Here is a 12243-nt window from a genome sequence, read left to right as displayed (position 1 = left end):
TCGTTTCTCAGCTGATGGCAAATATCTTCATTCCTTGACTTTGTCCCGGATCAGCAGCAAAAAATACAGTGGTGCTACAAGACAGGCTGTCCTAAAAATCTTTCAAACCTTGCTGGTGGAACAAATACTAAGAAACTTGCAGAAGACCTCTCCAGATGAAAATTTTATAGTGGGGCCCCTTAAGACCCACAATCTATCTCCTTCTAATATGGATTCAACCAATGATTTGTACATTATTTAAAAAAAAAAAAGTTATAGTAGAATGTAGTATATTAGAAGTACATAATTTAAAACTAAATATTAGGATCATCACATCTATAAAATACCAAGTCTGACTGGTGATTCCCTACCTGCTAGGACATGCCTTCTCACATGCTGCTACATAGCCATTTACTTAAATGTTCCTAATTTCTTCATACCCTAACCCACTAGGAGCTCTCCAAAATACACATTTTCTGACTTGTGCCTGAGGTGGTAACCTCTGACCTTTTAATTTTCCACTTCCCACATATTTAATTGTTGGTTACTTCAAACAAAAGGATGAGGTTGGTGAAGAAAGGGGAAAAATGAAACAAGAAGGATTGGGAAAGCTCATGTTTCCAGTGCAGCCCCTTGGATAAAATGATATTCTTTTTCTTTTGCCTAATTTGTTTCTAGTTGCAGCACTAAGGTCAGAATAAGCCAAGAGAATGAATGGAATAAACGTCCTGATGGGCTGCCCGAAGCTGCCTGGTGTTACGGATCAGCGTAAAACCAGCTCTCTTTCCTCTGCCTGGGCCGATGTAACTCACTGGAGTGGCAAATTACATCAGACCTACAGCTGTAACCCGACATTATGATTAATTTGATCAGTAATTTCTCCTGTTTTTCATTTTAATCGGTGTGACTATTCTGCTGTGGCAGGTCTTTCAGATCTAATTAAGATAAATTTCAGAGTAAAAGACTTGGCAGAATTTTCGAGTCAAATCCGAGCGTCAAGTGTGAAGACCTGCAGCACCAGTCAATCAATTTCCAGTAAAGACGGCAGGCTGTAACTCAGCAATCAACCCATTAACACTTAAGCAAATTTCATAATCTCCAGGCCTGTGCTTAGTCACTCTCTCAAAACGTTCTGGCTACCAATAAAAAAAGGGAAAGTATTATTATTTTTTTTTTTAAACACCTGCCCTAAACTGTATCTGCTAAAGCCACCAACAGAATCCACAAGTGGACACTCTGATAGATCTCAGCAATACTGCCAAAAGAGGCTTAATTTTAAACTTTAAAACACAGTCTGGAGTGGCCTTTTTTTTTTTTTCCTCATACTTTTTGCCCCCCCCCCCCTTTTATTTTTATTTTATTTTCAGGCAGTAACTAGAAGCTGCGCAACCTCTTTTAGGTGTTTATTTGTATAAGGAGCCTTGAATGATATAACATCAGGGCTACGCCACTTCCAGAATATTCCTCCTCAACCAGATTCAACAAGCCCACTAGGTTCTCTGTGGTCACTTGGTCCACTTGCTTTCAAGTAGAAGAATTTTGTTTCCCACAGAAAGCTGCAATGACTTGCAATTTTTTTTTTCTTTATTATAAAGAGTTGAGGGGTATGAAAAATAGGGGGAAATAAAGTGATGCTTTGCGATATTCTCCACTTCCCTGAAAATTTTTGGAAATATGAGTGAAAAGAGAAATGAAGAGAAATTAATGATAACAAAACAGATCCACTGGATTTAAAAGGGTACATGAGGGGCTGTGTCAATTTTTTTCTGTCCCTAAGATCCACAAGGGTCTTCCTCTCTGCCTGCCGAGGCTTTGGAAATAGAAGACCTTATGGGATATGGATCTTTTCCCAAATTTGTCCTGGGATGATATTATTTATTTCCCCATTTATTAAATATTTCCGTTGCTTTAGGGAGTTTATTAAATGCTCCCATTTCAGAAGCCAGAGCTTGCTGGGCAAACAGCACCACTTTCCTCTCCTTCAGACAATTCTCCAGCAAATGGTTTCCTATATTAGCCTCAGCTTCTGCCCCTTGGGTGCTAATAACGCCAGTTGTTTTGCTCCAAGATTAATTTCCTTTGCTTTAAATGTGAGTCAGACACCGGTACTCCTTGTGCTTCTGAAAATAGCAACACCTGCAGAGTATATTTGGATGGACCAGGCAGCCTGCGCTCAACTGAGAGAAGGTTTCCTCAGGGAATGAAGAGACTTGCTTATAAAGTCTCTTTGAGAACCCTTAAACATGTCTTTGCTCTGTTTAAATGCAGTATTCAACGGCTTTACGGTGTGAAGTCCCAATGCCTCAAAGACCCAAAAAAGCAATGAGCTTCTGGGAAAAGGAAGACAGCTGAGGAGAAGATCTGAAGCCCTACTCAGTCCTGTGGGTGGATGGATGCAGTCTTACACATAACTGAAACTAGCCCTTCTGTGGAAATGATGCCCACGCATCTCCTGGTAGACACAAAGAGTAGCAGCCCTCAAACAAGCTAGTTGTGCCAGGAAACCAGTTTGCATGTCTCTGCAGTGCGTACTGGGGCCAGGGAGCATGGGACAGCACAGTGCAGAGACACCTGAGTGTCCAGCTAGGACAAACTGTCGTTTTGCCATGTTGGAGCAGCCTAGCAGGCGGCAGACAGAGAAGGGATTAGGAGGATCAAGAGGATGGGGCCGGTCTTTTTTCAGTGGTGCCCAGGGACAGGACAAGAGGAAACAGGCACAAACTGGAACATAAGAAGTTCCATCTAAACATGAGGAGGAACTTCTTCACTTTGAGAGTGGCAGAGCCCTGGCAGAGGCTGCCCAGAGAGGTGGTGGAGTCTCCTTCTCTGGAGACATTCAAACCCCACCTGGACACGTTCTTGTGCAACCTGCTCTGGGTGGACCTTCTTTGGCAGGGGGGTTGGACTAGATGATCTCCAGAGGTCCCTTCCAACCCCATATCATTCTGTGATTCTGTGCCCATGGAAGTGCCCAGAAGAGGTGAGAGGAGAAGAAGAAAGGAGACCCCGGATGCACTGAAACTCAAAGCCAACAATTTCTCAAGCAAGGTTCAAGTTTGTTAACGGTGACGTCTGCGCGGTTCACAGAATTACTGCAGTGGCAAAAGGAAGAGCATAAAAACTAAAGAAGGAGACCTGAATCACGACAGCATTTGCAATGGGTAATAAGCATGTGTGTGTGGTACATCAGTATGACCATGACTTTCTAGCTAGTGGAAATTTTTACACAAGTACTTGCCTCTTCCACTCGTGAAATCACCTTTATCAACGCACAAAAATCATTAAAATACTGTAAGAATACCCAGAAATCCAAAACTGTCAGTAGAACAAGATGTTTACATCTTTTTGGATCTGCTTGAAATGAGCAGGGGATGAAACATGCAAAATATTCTCAACACTTCACCAAGCTCAACTCAATTTATCTGACTGCATGGGAGTTTCCATGCTGTTAGTTCAGAATTGAGACCTGGGTCTTGCCAGACCTCCTGGAAATCCACCTAAGATCAGCACTTCAACAGGCTCACTCTAAGCAGGCGATGGGCATCAACTTTCCTGAATAAACGTCCTCTGTAGGTGTTTATATCACCCATTGCCTTGTGATGTGCAGTATCTCACTCCCTGTTGGTATTAAAAACTAGGAAATTTTGGAAAATTGATTCAAAGCACTGCATTTGCTCACCATTTATAAAATATGTGCCAAACTGACTACCAAGTAACTTGGGAACAGATTCAGACAGCTATACATTGCACAGTATCATATGCAGGAAGAAGGCTAGATAATTTTAGCAAAACAAGAAAAAAACCCTTAGTGGGATTACTGGTATCATAATCGTGGTCAAGTTTTCTTGATCAAGGATTCAATAAACGTGAGAAAAATATAGCATGTCTTGGATGTGAGCACAGACATACAGACAGCCTATGACTGTAGACCTTGTAAACATCCCAGCTGCCTTCCTCAAACCAACAGAGACTTGGTTGTTTCTTCTGTATTTCAAATATATGTAAATTTATCAAAGCATCAATAAACACTGAGATTTCTTTAAAGTAGATTTTTCCTTAATGAGCAGCTCACCAGTGAATGAGGCTGGAGGGGAAGGGATGGTTTGGTTTTTGTGACTGTTGGAGCCTCAGGCATCTGTGTACACTTTCTCCCTCATTTACAGCTGAGTGTTTCAGCCTTTCTGCTTTTCTTTTCTCCTTTGTTATAAAAGTGTTGAGGTTCGAAATACATTATTTAAGATTAGTATGAAAATTTAATCTGAAGGAGGTTCTGGTTTTGCTATCCTAGAGTTTGCTATTACTTGGAAGATTTTTCTGCTGTTGTCATCTCCTCACTTCCCTTCTTCCTTCCTTTTATTATTATTTTTTTTCTCACTCATCATCTTCCATCAGCTCCAGTTATTGTAGGTAGGCTTCTATGACAAAAAGGTGCTTTAGGAAAGAGTTCTGAAAACAGTCAGAATAATTTTACAGTGGGGCAATCCCTGGGGGATTTCCTGTTTGTCTCTTCCTATTCACACATGAACAGAGCAGTAGAAATCATTGGGAATTCTTCTATTCCTATAGCGCAGCTCTCCCTTTGTAGATCTGGCTGTGGATACGTTCCTCTTATCCATACTGCTAAAACATACAGTGAGTGTCAGCACCAGAAGCTAACCCCAATTTGGAGCCAGTTAAATATACGCTGCTGATACAAAGTGCCGCCTTCTGGTAGTCATGCAGAATAATTGGCTACTTAGTACTTGGCTCATCTGATTTTATACAGCATATAATCAAGATCTTATGGCTTCAGAAAATTAATTGAATGGAAACTCTGTAAGAGGTGCTAACTATGCTTTGAAGTTGCAACATGCTGACCATTCAAGAACCCGTATAGTTTGCCATGTAATAACTTTTAAACATTCACAGGAGAAGCATATTTGGAGAAGTGTATTTTCCCAGCAGTAAAGGTTCCGAAGCCCCCAATTTACAACATGAGCCAGGTTGTCTTTCACTTCCAGATTCCTTTGTCTCAATCAATTGACACAAGGAAAGTAAAAATCAGACTACGATTATCTGTATGAGGTATTTCACCATTTAAAAACAAAGGGATGAAAGTCTTCCATCATCCACCTGACCCACCACCTCCTGAAATACAACTCTGCTTTGGAAAATTCTCCTCTGGTTTGTTGTCTTTTGCAAATCAGTAATGACCCTGGTTCTGCAGTGTTTTGCTTTTACCAGTGTAAATCCGGAGCATCCATCACTAATGTCAGCTCAGAATCCAGGCTCCGAAACCTAAAGTGAGGTTTTTCATCTTTCTACATGATCATTAAAAGACTTCCTAAAAACAATAGCTTTGTAACTGCAATCCAGCCCACTGAACTGAGTAAAAAATAGTGATAAAATTAGAGCAGAGTATTACAGAAGAAGCGTTCTGAGACTTTTAGCTGGTGTACGCTGCCCCGCTATTATTAATTTCTGATCAGCTAGCAAAGGTACCTCACCCAGGTACACCTAAGCAAGTCACTTTCATTTAATTTGCCTTCCGAAGGACATGACAGCATCTGTACATTTCGAGATGTAATTGCTGTTATCCTTCAGAGTTTTTTGAAACAAACACAATCATCCTCCTGAATTACTGACTTTCCATGACAATTTTTTGAGGTTGCATTGTTCTAAACTAATATCTTTCAGACAGATCCTGAATAATGTAAGAGGATAAAGCCCACATGAAAAAATCAAGAATTCAGAAATGAAATTTAAGCTGTCAAACTTTAACTTAGTTGATCTTTATTCCCTTAATATTCTTCAAACAAAACCCATTTCATTCTAGTTCATAAAGAACATTACCTTAGAGGCCATAATATCTCCGAATTTTGTTCTAGGTCGATTTTTAAGTTAAAGTATTAGGCATTAAAAAAATCCACATTCTAAGCAGCTATTATGAACTGGATGTATGAACTGCTGCCAACCATGTTGCCCCTCTTTTTTTTAGTTTTTGTTTTTTTTTTTTTTTTAATGTTTGTGCAGAAGAAAACAATTTCAGATCCAGTCCTCAAGCTAGATGTATGGGGGTAAAACAGCTTTCCTCTGCAGGATTTAGAACAGAAAGACAAATTTTGTGGAGGAGACCTTACCACTGCTCTGCTTTAGAAAAGTACCCAAACACACCCTTCGATCATATATAAAGCGCAACAGCAGTTCACAGAATCACAGAATATTTTTGGTTGGATGGGACCTTTGAGATCATCGAGTCCAACCAACAAAAAAAAACCCCACAAAAAAACCCCCACAAAACAAAAAAACAACCACACCCAAAAAATCCCAGCACACCAACACCAAAACCGAATCAAACCAAACGCCCACAACCACACCCCACCCACAAACAGACACAAACCAACAATCTCGGGCACTAGAGCATGCCCTGAAGTGCCATGTCTACACGGTTCTTAAATACCTCCAGGGATGGCGACTCCACCACCTCCCTGGGCAGGCTGTTCCAGGGCCTGACCACTCTCTCAGTAAAGTCATTCTTCCTAATAGCTAATCTAAACCTCCCCTGCCCCAACTTCAGACCATTTCCTCTGGTCCTGTCATTATTCCCTTGGGAGAAGAGTCCAACACCCACCTCTCTACACCCTCCTTTCAGGTAGTTGTAGAGGGCAATGAGGTCCCCCCTCAGCCTCCTCTTCTCCAAACTAAACATGCCCAGTTCCCTCAGCCTCTCCTCATAGGACTTGTTCTCCAGATCCCTCACCAGCTTGGTGGCTCTCCTCTGGACACGCTCCAGCAGCTCCATGTCCTTCCTGTAGTGAGGGGCCCAGAACTGAACACAGCACTCGAGGTGAGGCCTCACCAGGGCCCAGTACAGAGGCACCATCACTGCCCTACTCCTGCTGGCCGTGCTCCTGATACAGGCCAGGAGGCCGTTGGCCTTCTCAGCCACCTGGGCACACTGCCGGCTCATGTTAAGCCGGCTGTTCCTCTGGAAATGTTTCTGAGTGTCCCTTGTTTGCATATTGAAGAGTCTCACCATTCTCAGCAATATGATAGAGCACGTTTCAACCTCTTTAAGTATTTCTTAGGGGAGCATGAGAAGTTTTACACTTGTAGAAATGGCTAGAAGGCCAAACTAATGGCCCTAAGCACATCGTCACTACGGTGAGTCCTGAAGTACCATGCTGAATTCTGGCTTCTCTTCTGGTTGTCAGCACACGGCATATTTGTATCTGTGAACAAACTTTGGGTTTTCATGGCTATTTAAATGGTGAGGATCAGAGAGGAAAGAACATTAAAAATATTTAACCCCCAGTTCATTAGTAACTCTTCAACGCTGAGCCAGAGCTGACAGCTAATGACTTCTAATTCCTTGACTGTTGTTCAGAAAGTGTCCCAGTCACACAGCTGGCTTCGTTGTACTGGCTGAGCTCAGCCCAGTGGGAACGCCAGGCCTCTCACACTGGTGTCTTTCATTAACTCTAATCCCAGTTCCTACAAGATTTAGGGGAAAGCGTTTGAACTAAAACCACCTTAGAGTATTTGGTTCCCTCCTTCCACTTCTGTTGAGTCTGCCACATGCAGACTGCCCTCAGAAGGGTAGTTGTGAGGATAAGCACGCTAAAGAGAGTGATGAGTCGAGGTATCTCCATGAAAACATTGACACTGGCACCTCCCATTCAAGGAATTATTGGTTTTACTTTTATTGTACTTAAGCAAGTGAGATGTGACCCTGGATAGCTAACAGTAGGAAGTGCTTCTACTGGCCTGTACCTGTAGGTCACAGATGAGACTGGAAGTATTCAGATTCAGTTGAGATTTAGAGGCTTATAGGAGAGCCAAGACTTCAGATTCAGTGTTAGTACAACCCTCTTGAGGTATGTTCACTGAGATAATTCCTCTTCCCCCCTACCCCAACTCTAATTTATGTATGTCTTGTTTGGAAAACCGAATGCCTTTTGAAGCAAAATATTTAGCAAGCAGTTTTAGCAACATATAGCATATACAGTTAGTGTGCATACATTACAGCTGCACCAAGACAATAAAATGTAACAGAAGCTCCTCTGGAAATATTCCTGTCTCTGTATGTCAATAATCTGCATACTAAAGAGTCCCAAAGCACTCACTAGCATGACAGACTGGGCATTAAGTGGTGCCTAAGTAGCTCTTAAAACAATACACAGAAAAAGCTCTAGAAACATTATGCTCTACTATAAGAAAGAGCTAAGGAAACAAGGACACATCTCTTGTGGACTTTTAAGTCTATTATCTAAACCGTTAAAAAATCAGATTTGATGCAATTTAGTTGAAGCTCAGATTAATGCAGGTTTAACTGGCCACGTGGCAAACACAGCTTCTTGTAAACCAATTCCCTTAATTGTTTGAAAAAGGATTTTTTAATTATTAAGCTAATGCAGTTTAATTTCTGCAGGAAATGGAGCCGAATCCATCCGTGTGGATAAAACCTTTAAAGTGGGGTCTCAAAATTAGAGAATAAAGTGAATAGAGACTTTTCTGGTTTCTAAGTGCAGTCCCACTGCCCACTGCTCACTTCACTGACTACCCTGGTGTTTATTCAGAATCGTACTTGTGGGTACAGCCAAAGCTATTCTTGCAGGAGGTGGATATGTAGCACGAGAAGACACAAGTACAAGAAATTAGGACCATTAGATCAGAGCTCTCCTGTTTCTGCCCAGGAACTCCAAGACGGGCAGAGTCCAGCATTGGTGTGGGTGCCATAGCTGTTGATCTATTAAAAAACATCCTGATCATTGGAGTGAGCATCTAGGAAAGGCATTAATTGGCGTTCTTAGCTTTGGAGTCTATACTGAGACTCTTAACAGAAGTATTTTATTCTTAGGAGGATAAACGTTAGGACTGTGATTTCAAGAAGAAGGATAACCCATTCATCCCGTGCACACGTCCACCAGCTGAAGCTCTATTTCTTTTAGGGACAGCCCGTATCATTTGCTAACGAATAGCTAACTTTGTTGTCCTCATAAGTTACCATAAAGGGTGACTGCTGGGCAAAAGCCATTTGCAAAGGTCACACACTGAATCCCTGGAAAAAATTAGATAGCTTTCTATGGGTTTTATGATATGGACTTTAAGAGCAAAAGATGTTTACTCTTCAGGAAAGAGCAGATTAGGACCATCATTAGTTATGCTTTTCTGGTCTATCAGGCCTTTTAGCTGTTCTAAGCTGCGTGCCTTTAAGGATTAACTAATACAAAGTGGAATTTCTCAGCCTCTATGGTCAGAAGGTGTAACCTTCACTTGATTTCCCCCTGCAGCAGGAGAGTATGCACTTTCTGTTGTTAGACCATTAAGAGATTTGTATGTAGCGTCCTACCTGCAATGGATTTGGTGAAGTAAGAGGAGATGGAAGGCCATGCCCTGGTGACTGGCTGGGTTTCTGAGGGGAGCTGGAGGACTGTGGGGCCGGAGGCGGTTGGCTCTGGCTCTGGGACTGTGTTTGGTTCTGCTGCGGTGGTGCTGACGGCTGTGGCTGTGGCTGCTGCGTCTGCTGGGGTGGCTGTGGAGTCTGTGCCTGCTGACCTTGCTGCTGCTGCTGGCTTTGCTGCTGCTGTTGCTGCTGCTGACCTTGCTGCTGCTGCTGCTGTTGATGCTGGAGCTGCTGAAGATGCTGAAGCTGTTGAAGCTGGGAGTTCAGGGATGAGGTAGCTGTGAATTGATGAGAGGGAAGGGAATTATGTGGGTTTCAGTAATACCTACTGTGTTAAAGATATTCTGGATTAAATTCTGGTTCTGTTACATTGTGGGGGCACGCTGCCCAATGCCATCTGGCCTCAGACTTCAGGTTGTGGCAGGAAACATGTTCCCATAATAGCCTGCGGTTCTGCCAGTGCAGTTCTGTGGTAAGAGTCAGACTTCACTGGAGGCAATGAAAGCAAAGCTTTGGAAGGTCTATAGCTCTGCCCACAGGATGGGAGTCAGAGCTGGCCAGCAGTCTTTGCTCAGACAAGGTTACCAGGGAAGCTAATGGGCATTTTGTCTGCCTAGAGAAGAGGAGAACAGGATGTAACTGTACACAGCAGAGCAAGAACTCATAACATGAACCGGTGCTGTTATATAAAGGATGCTCCAAAAAGAGCTTTGTCATGTCTTTATACAGCAGGAAAGAAAACATTCAGCTGTGAAATTTCTTGTGCAATGCATTGGTAGCAAAAACACCCGATAAAATGTGTGTGTGTCTGAAATTAGAACTGCTCTTTATCATTCACATCTAAAAGCTCTAAAGGTCCTCTTCAGAGGTATTCTGAGCACTTGCCCTGCTAACTTACTCCTGGTAGTAAAGGTCTGTCGTGTTTTGCCACCACATGCTCCAAATGTGAGGCTTGAAAACTGGCAGCTCACATCAACCTACTGACACAGAGGAGCAAACTTTATCTCCCGGAGACACTTCCAAATTGACTAGGGCATTCATTAAATTCAGAAAAGTAAGAAGTGTATCACAGGGATGTCACTAAGGAAGAACAGCTTTAAGCAGCAGCCAGAACGCTCCAGGACCCTGATGCTTTCTGGGGTTATGGCCTGAATAAGTCACCTGGGTGTCTGGCCTTACCTACTGTAATCAACATCTTAGGGCTTGTGTTAGATGCCTATAAGATCCCAAGAGGAACAGCTTACAAAGTCATTGCGCTATTTTGCGCTCTGTATACTGCTTTGTCAACACCACTCTGTGTTTTAATTTCCATCAGCAGAAGCCAAAGTAAACTGGGAATGAATCAAATTTGTTATTTCTAAAATGGCATTCAGATTTCATGGCCAGAAACTCTGTTCACCAAGTTATTTGTGAATTGGCAGATAAAGCCAAGTCATCTCCACTTTCTTTTCATGCCGACATCCCTATTTCAGCTTTCCAGATGTCTATGCCCTGGGGATGAACTTGAGGTCTTGGTACGACTTATGGAATCAATGAGCCATGAAGTGGAATAAGCAAAAGAAAAAAAGAAAACGGAGAAAGATGAGGCAGAATGGGTAAGCCAGAAAAGGCTATATGAAGGAAAAGTAAAAGGCTTAGTAGGAAGAGCTGTTGGTCATCTGTTCCTATACTCATTGCTGCTCTAAATTTTCTTTCACCAGAGGCGGGAATCAACCTACAAATATGCCTTTACAAGAATTATAGTCATACATATGTAACTTCAACAAAGAACTTGAATAACGCAGAGAAGGAGGACTGGTAACACCCATACATTTCCATCAGAAAACTTAGTGATGGAAGTTTTGTGTTTCAACAAAAACCAGAATGACCACCAGATTAAAAACACGCATGGTATCTCACGCAAAAGAAGTCAGGCTGGAGAAATAAGGGTACATTCCCATCGATTCCGTGATCAGAACTCATACCTAAATGCCCCAAAACCAAGAGGGTAGTAAGTGGAAATATAATCTAAGGCATATGACAACAAAGAATGGAGAAGGAATTTATACAAGAAAACAACTGCATAGACAAATATTAACCATAGCATGAAGCACCCCAGATGGCAAGGAACACTATTGACCAACTCTGTCTATAGGAATGTACACAGAGGTAGAAAAAGAAAGACTCTCCCCATTCCCATGAGGAAAAAACTAATCCAGACCAGCTCTTTACCTTGTGCAGGCCATTTCCTCATCTGTGATAGCTCAGCAGTCTGCACAAACCATTGCTAATCAGGACCAAGCCTTCAAACACAGCAGTGCCTTTACTGCTTCCACAGACTCCAGTACAGAAATGAATACAAAGATGCCCCAAAAAACCACAACTTCTAAGACACAAGGCTCAGAAAGAGGAACAAGGGGTTGTTTTATATCCTAAGCCCACAACCAGACAGGATGAGACTTTCTCTATAGCAATCTAGATATAGTGGGGTTTTATTGTACTGCAATGGTACCCCAACTCTTTTGCTCCCACAGGGAACTCTTAAAAACCGTGGCTTGGAGAACGGATTTGTCAGAATGCCGTATGTTCTATGTAGGGCACCAGGTCATGTAGTAGGGGACAGGCAAAAGCATTTGAAGTAGAGGGGAAGCCATCTGCTGAAACATTTTTGGAGCACAGAACATGTTTGGTTCTTTGAGCTATGCCTTTCAGCTAGAATTTGGAAAATATGGCGAATAATTGAAAGAATGCCGGAAGTATCAACCTGAGATAACACGAGGTAATATAGGACAGAGGGATCACTGTGATACCAGTAACATAGAAGTGCAAAACCAGGGCACTGTCAATGATCTTATGGTTGAATTTATGGTGTGCAAAAAAATCTGTTGATATCATATTAA

General features: G+C 42.2%; 1 protein-coding gene across 1 annotated transcript in view; it reads right to left on the bottom strand.

The window, feature by feature from the left end:
- The window catches only part of POU6F2 (POU class 6 homeobox 2), a 321130-nt gene that overhangs the window by 90630 nt on the left and 218257 nt on the right, over positions 1–12243 (bottom strand). Inside the window, exon 5 of the mRNA XM_074146710.1 lies at positions 9311–9642. Coding sequence (XP_074002811.1) covers positions 9311–9642 — 332 coding nt within the window. The remainder of the gene's footprint in view (positions 1–9310; positions 9643–12243) is intronic.

Source organism: Numenius arquata, chromosome 4, assembly GCF_964106895.1.
Source record: "Numenius arquata chromosome 4, bNumArq3.hap1.1, whole genome shotgun sequence".
NCBI lineage: Eukaryota > Metazoa > Chordata > Aves > Charadriiformes > Scolopacidae > Numenius > Numenius arquata.
The sequence above is the reverse complement of the archived record's forward strand: the minus strand, read 5'-3'. Positions and strand labels throughout refer to the sequence as shown.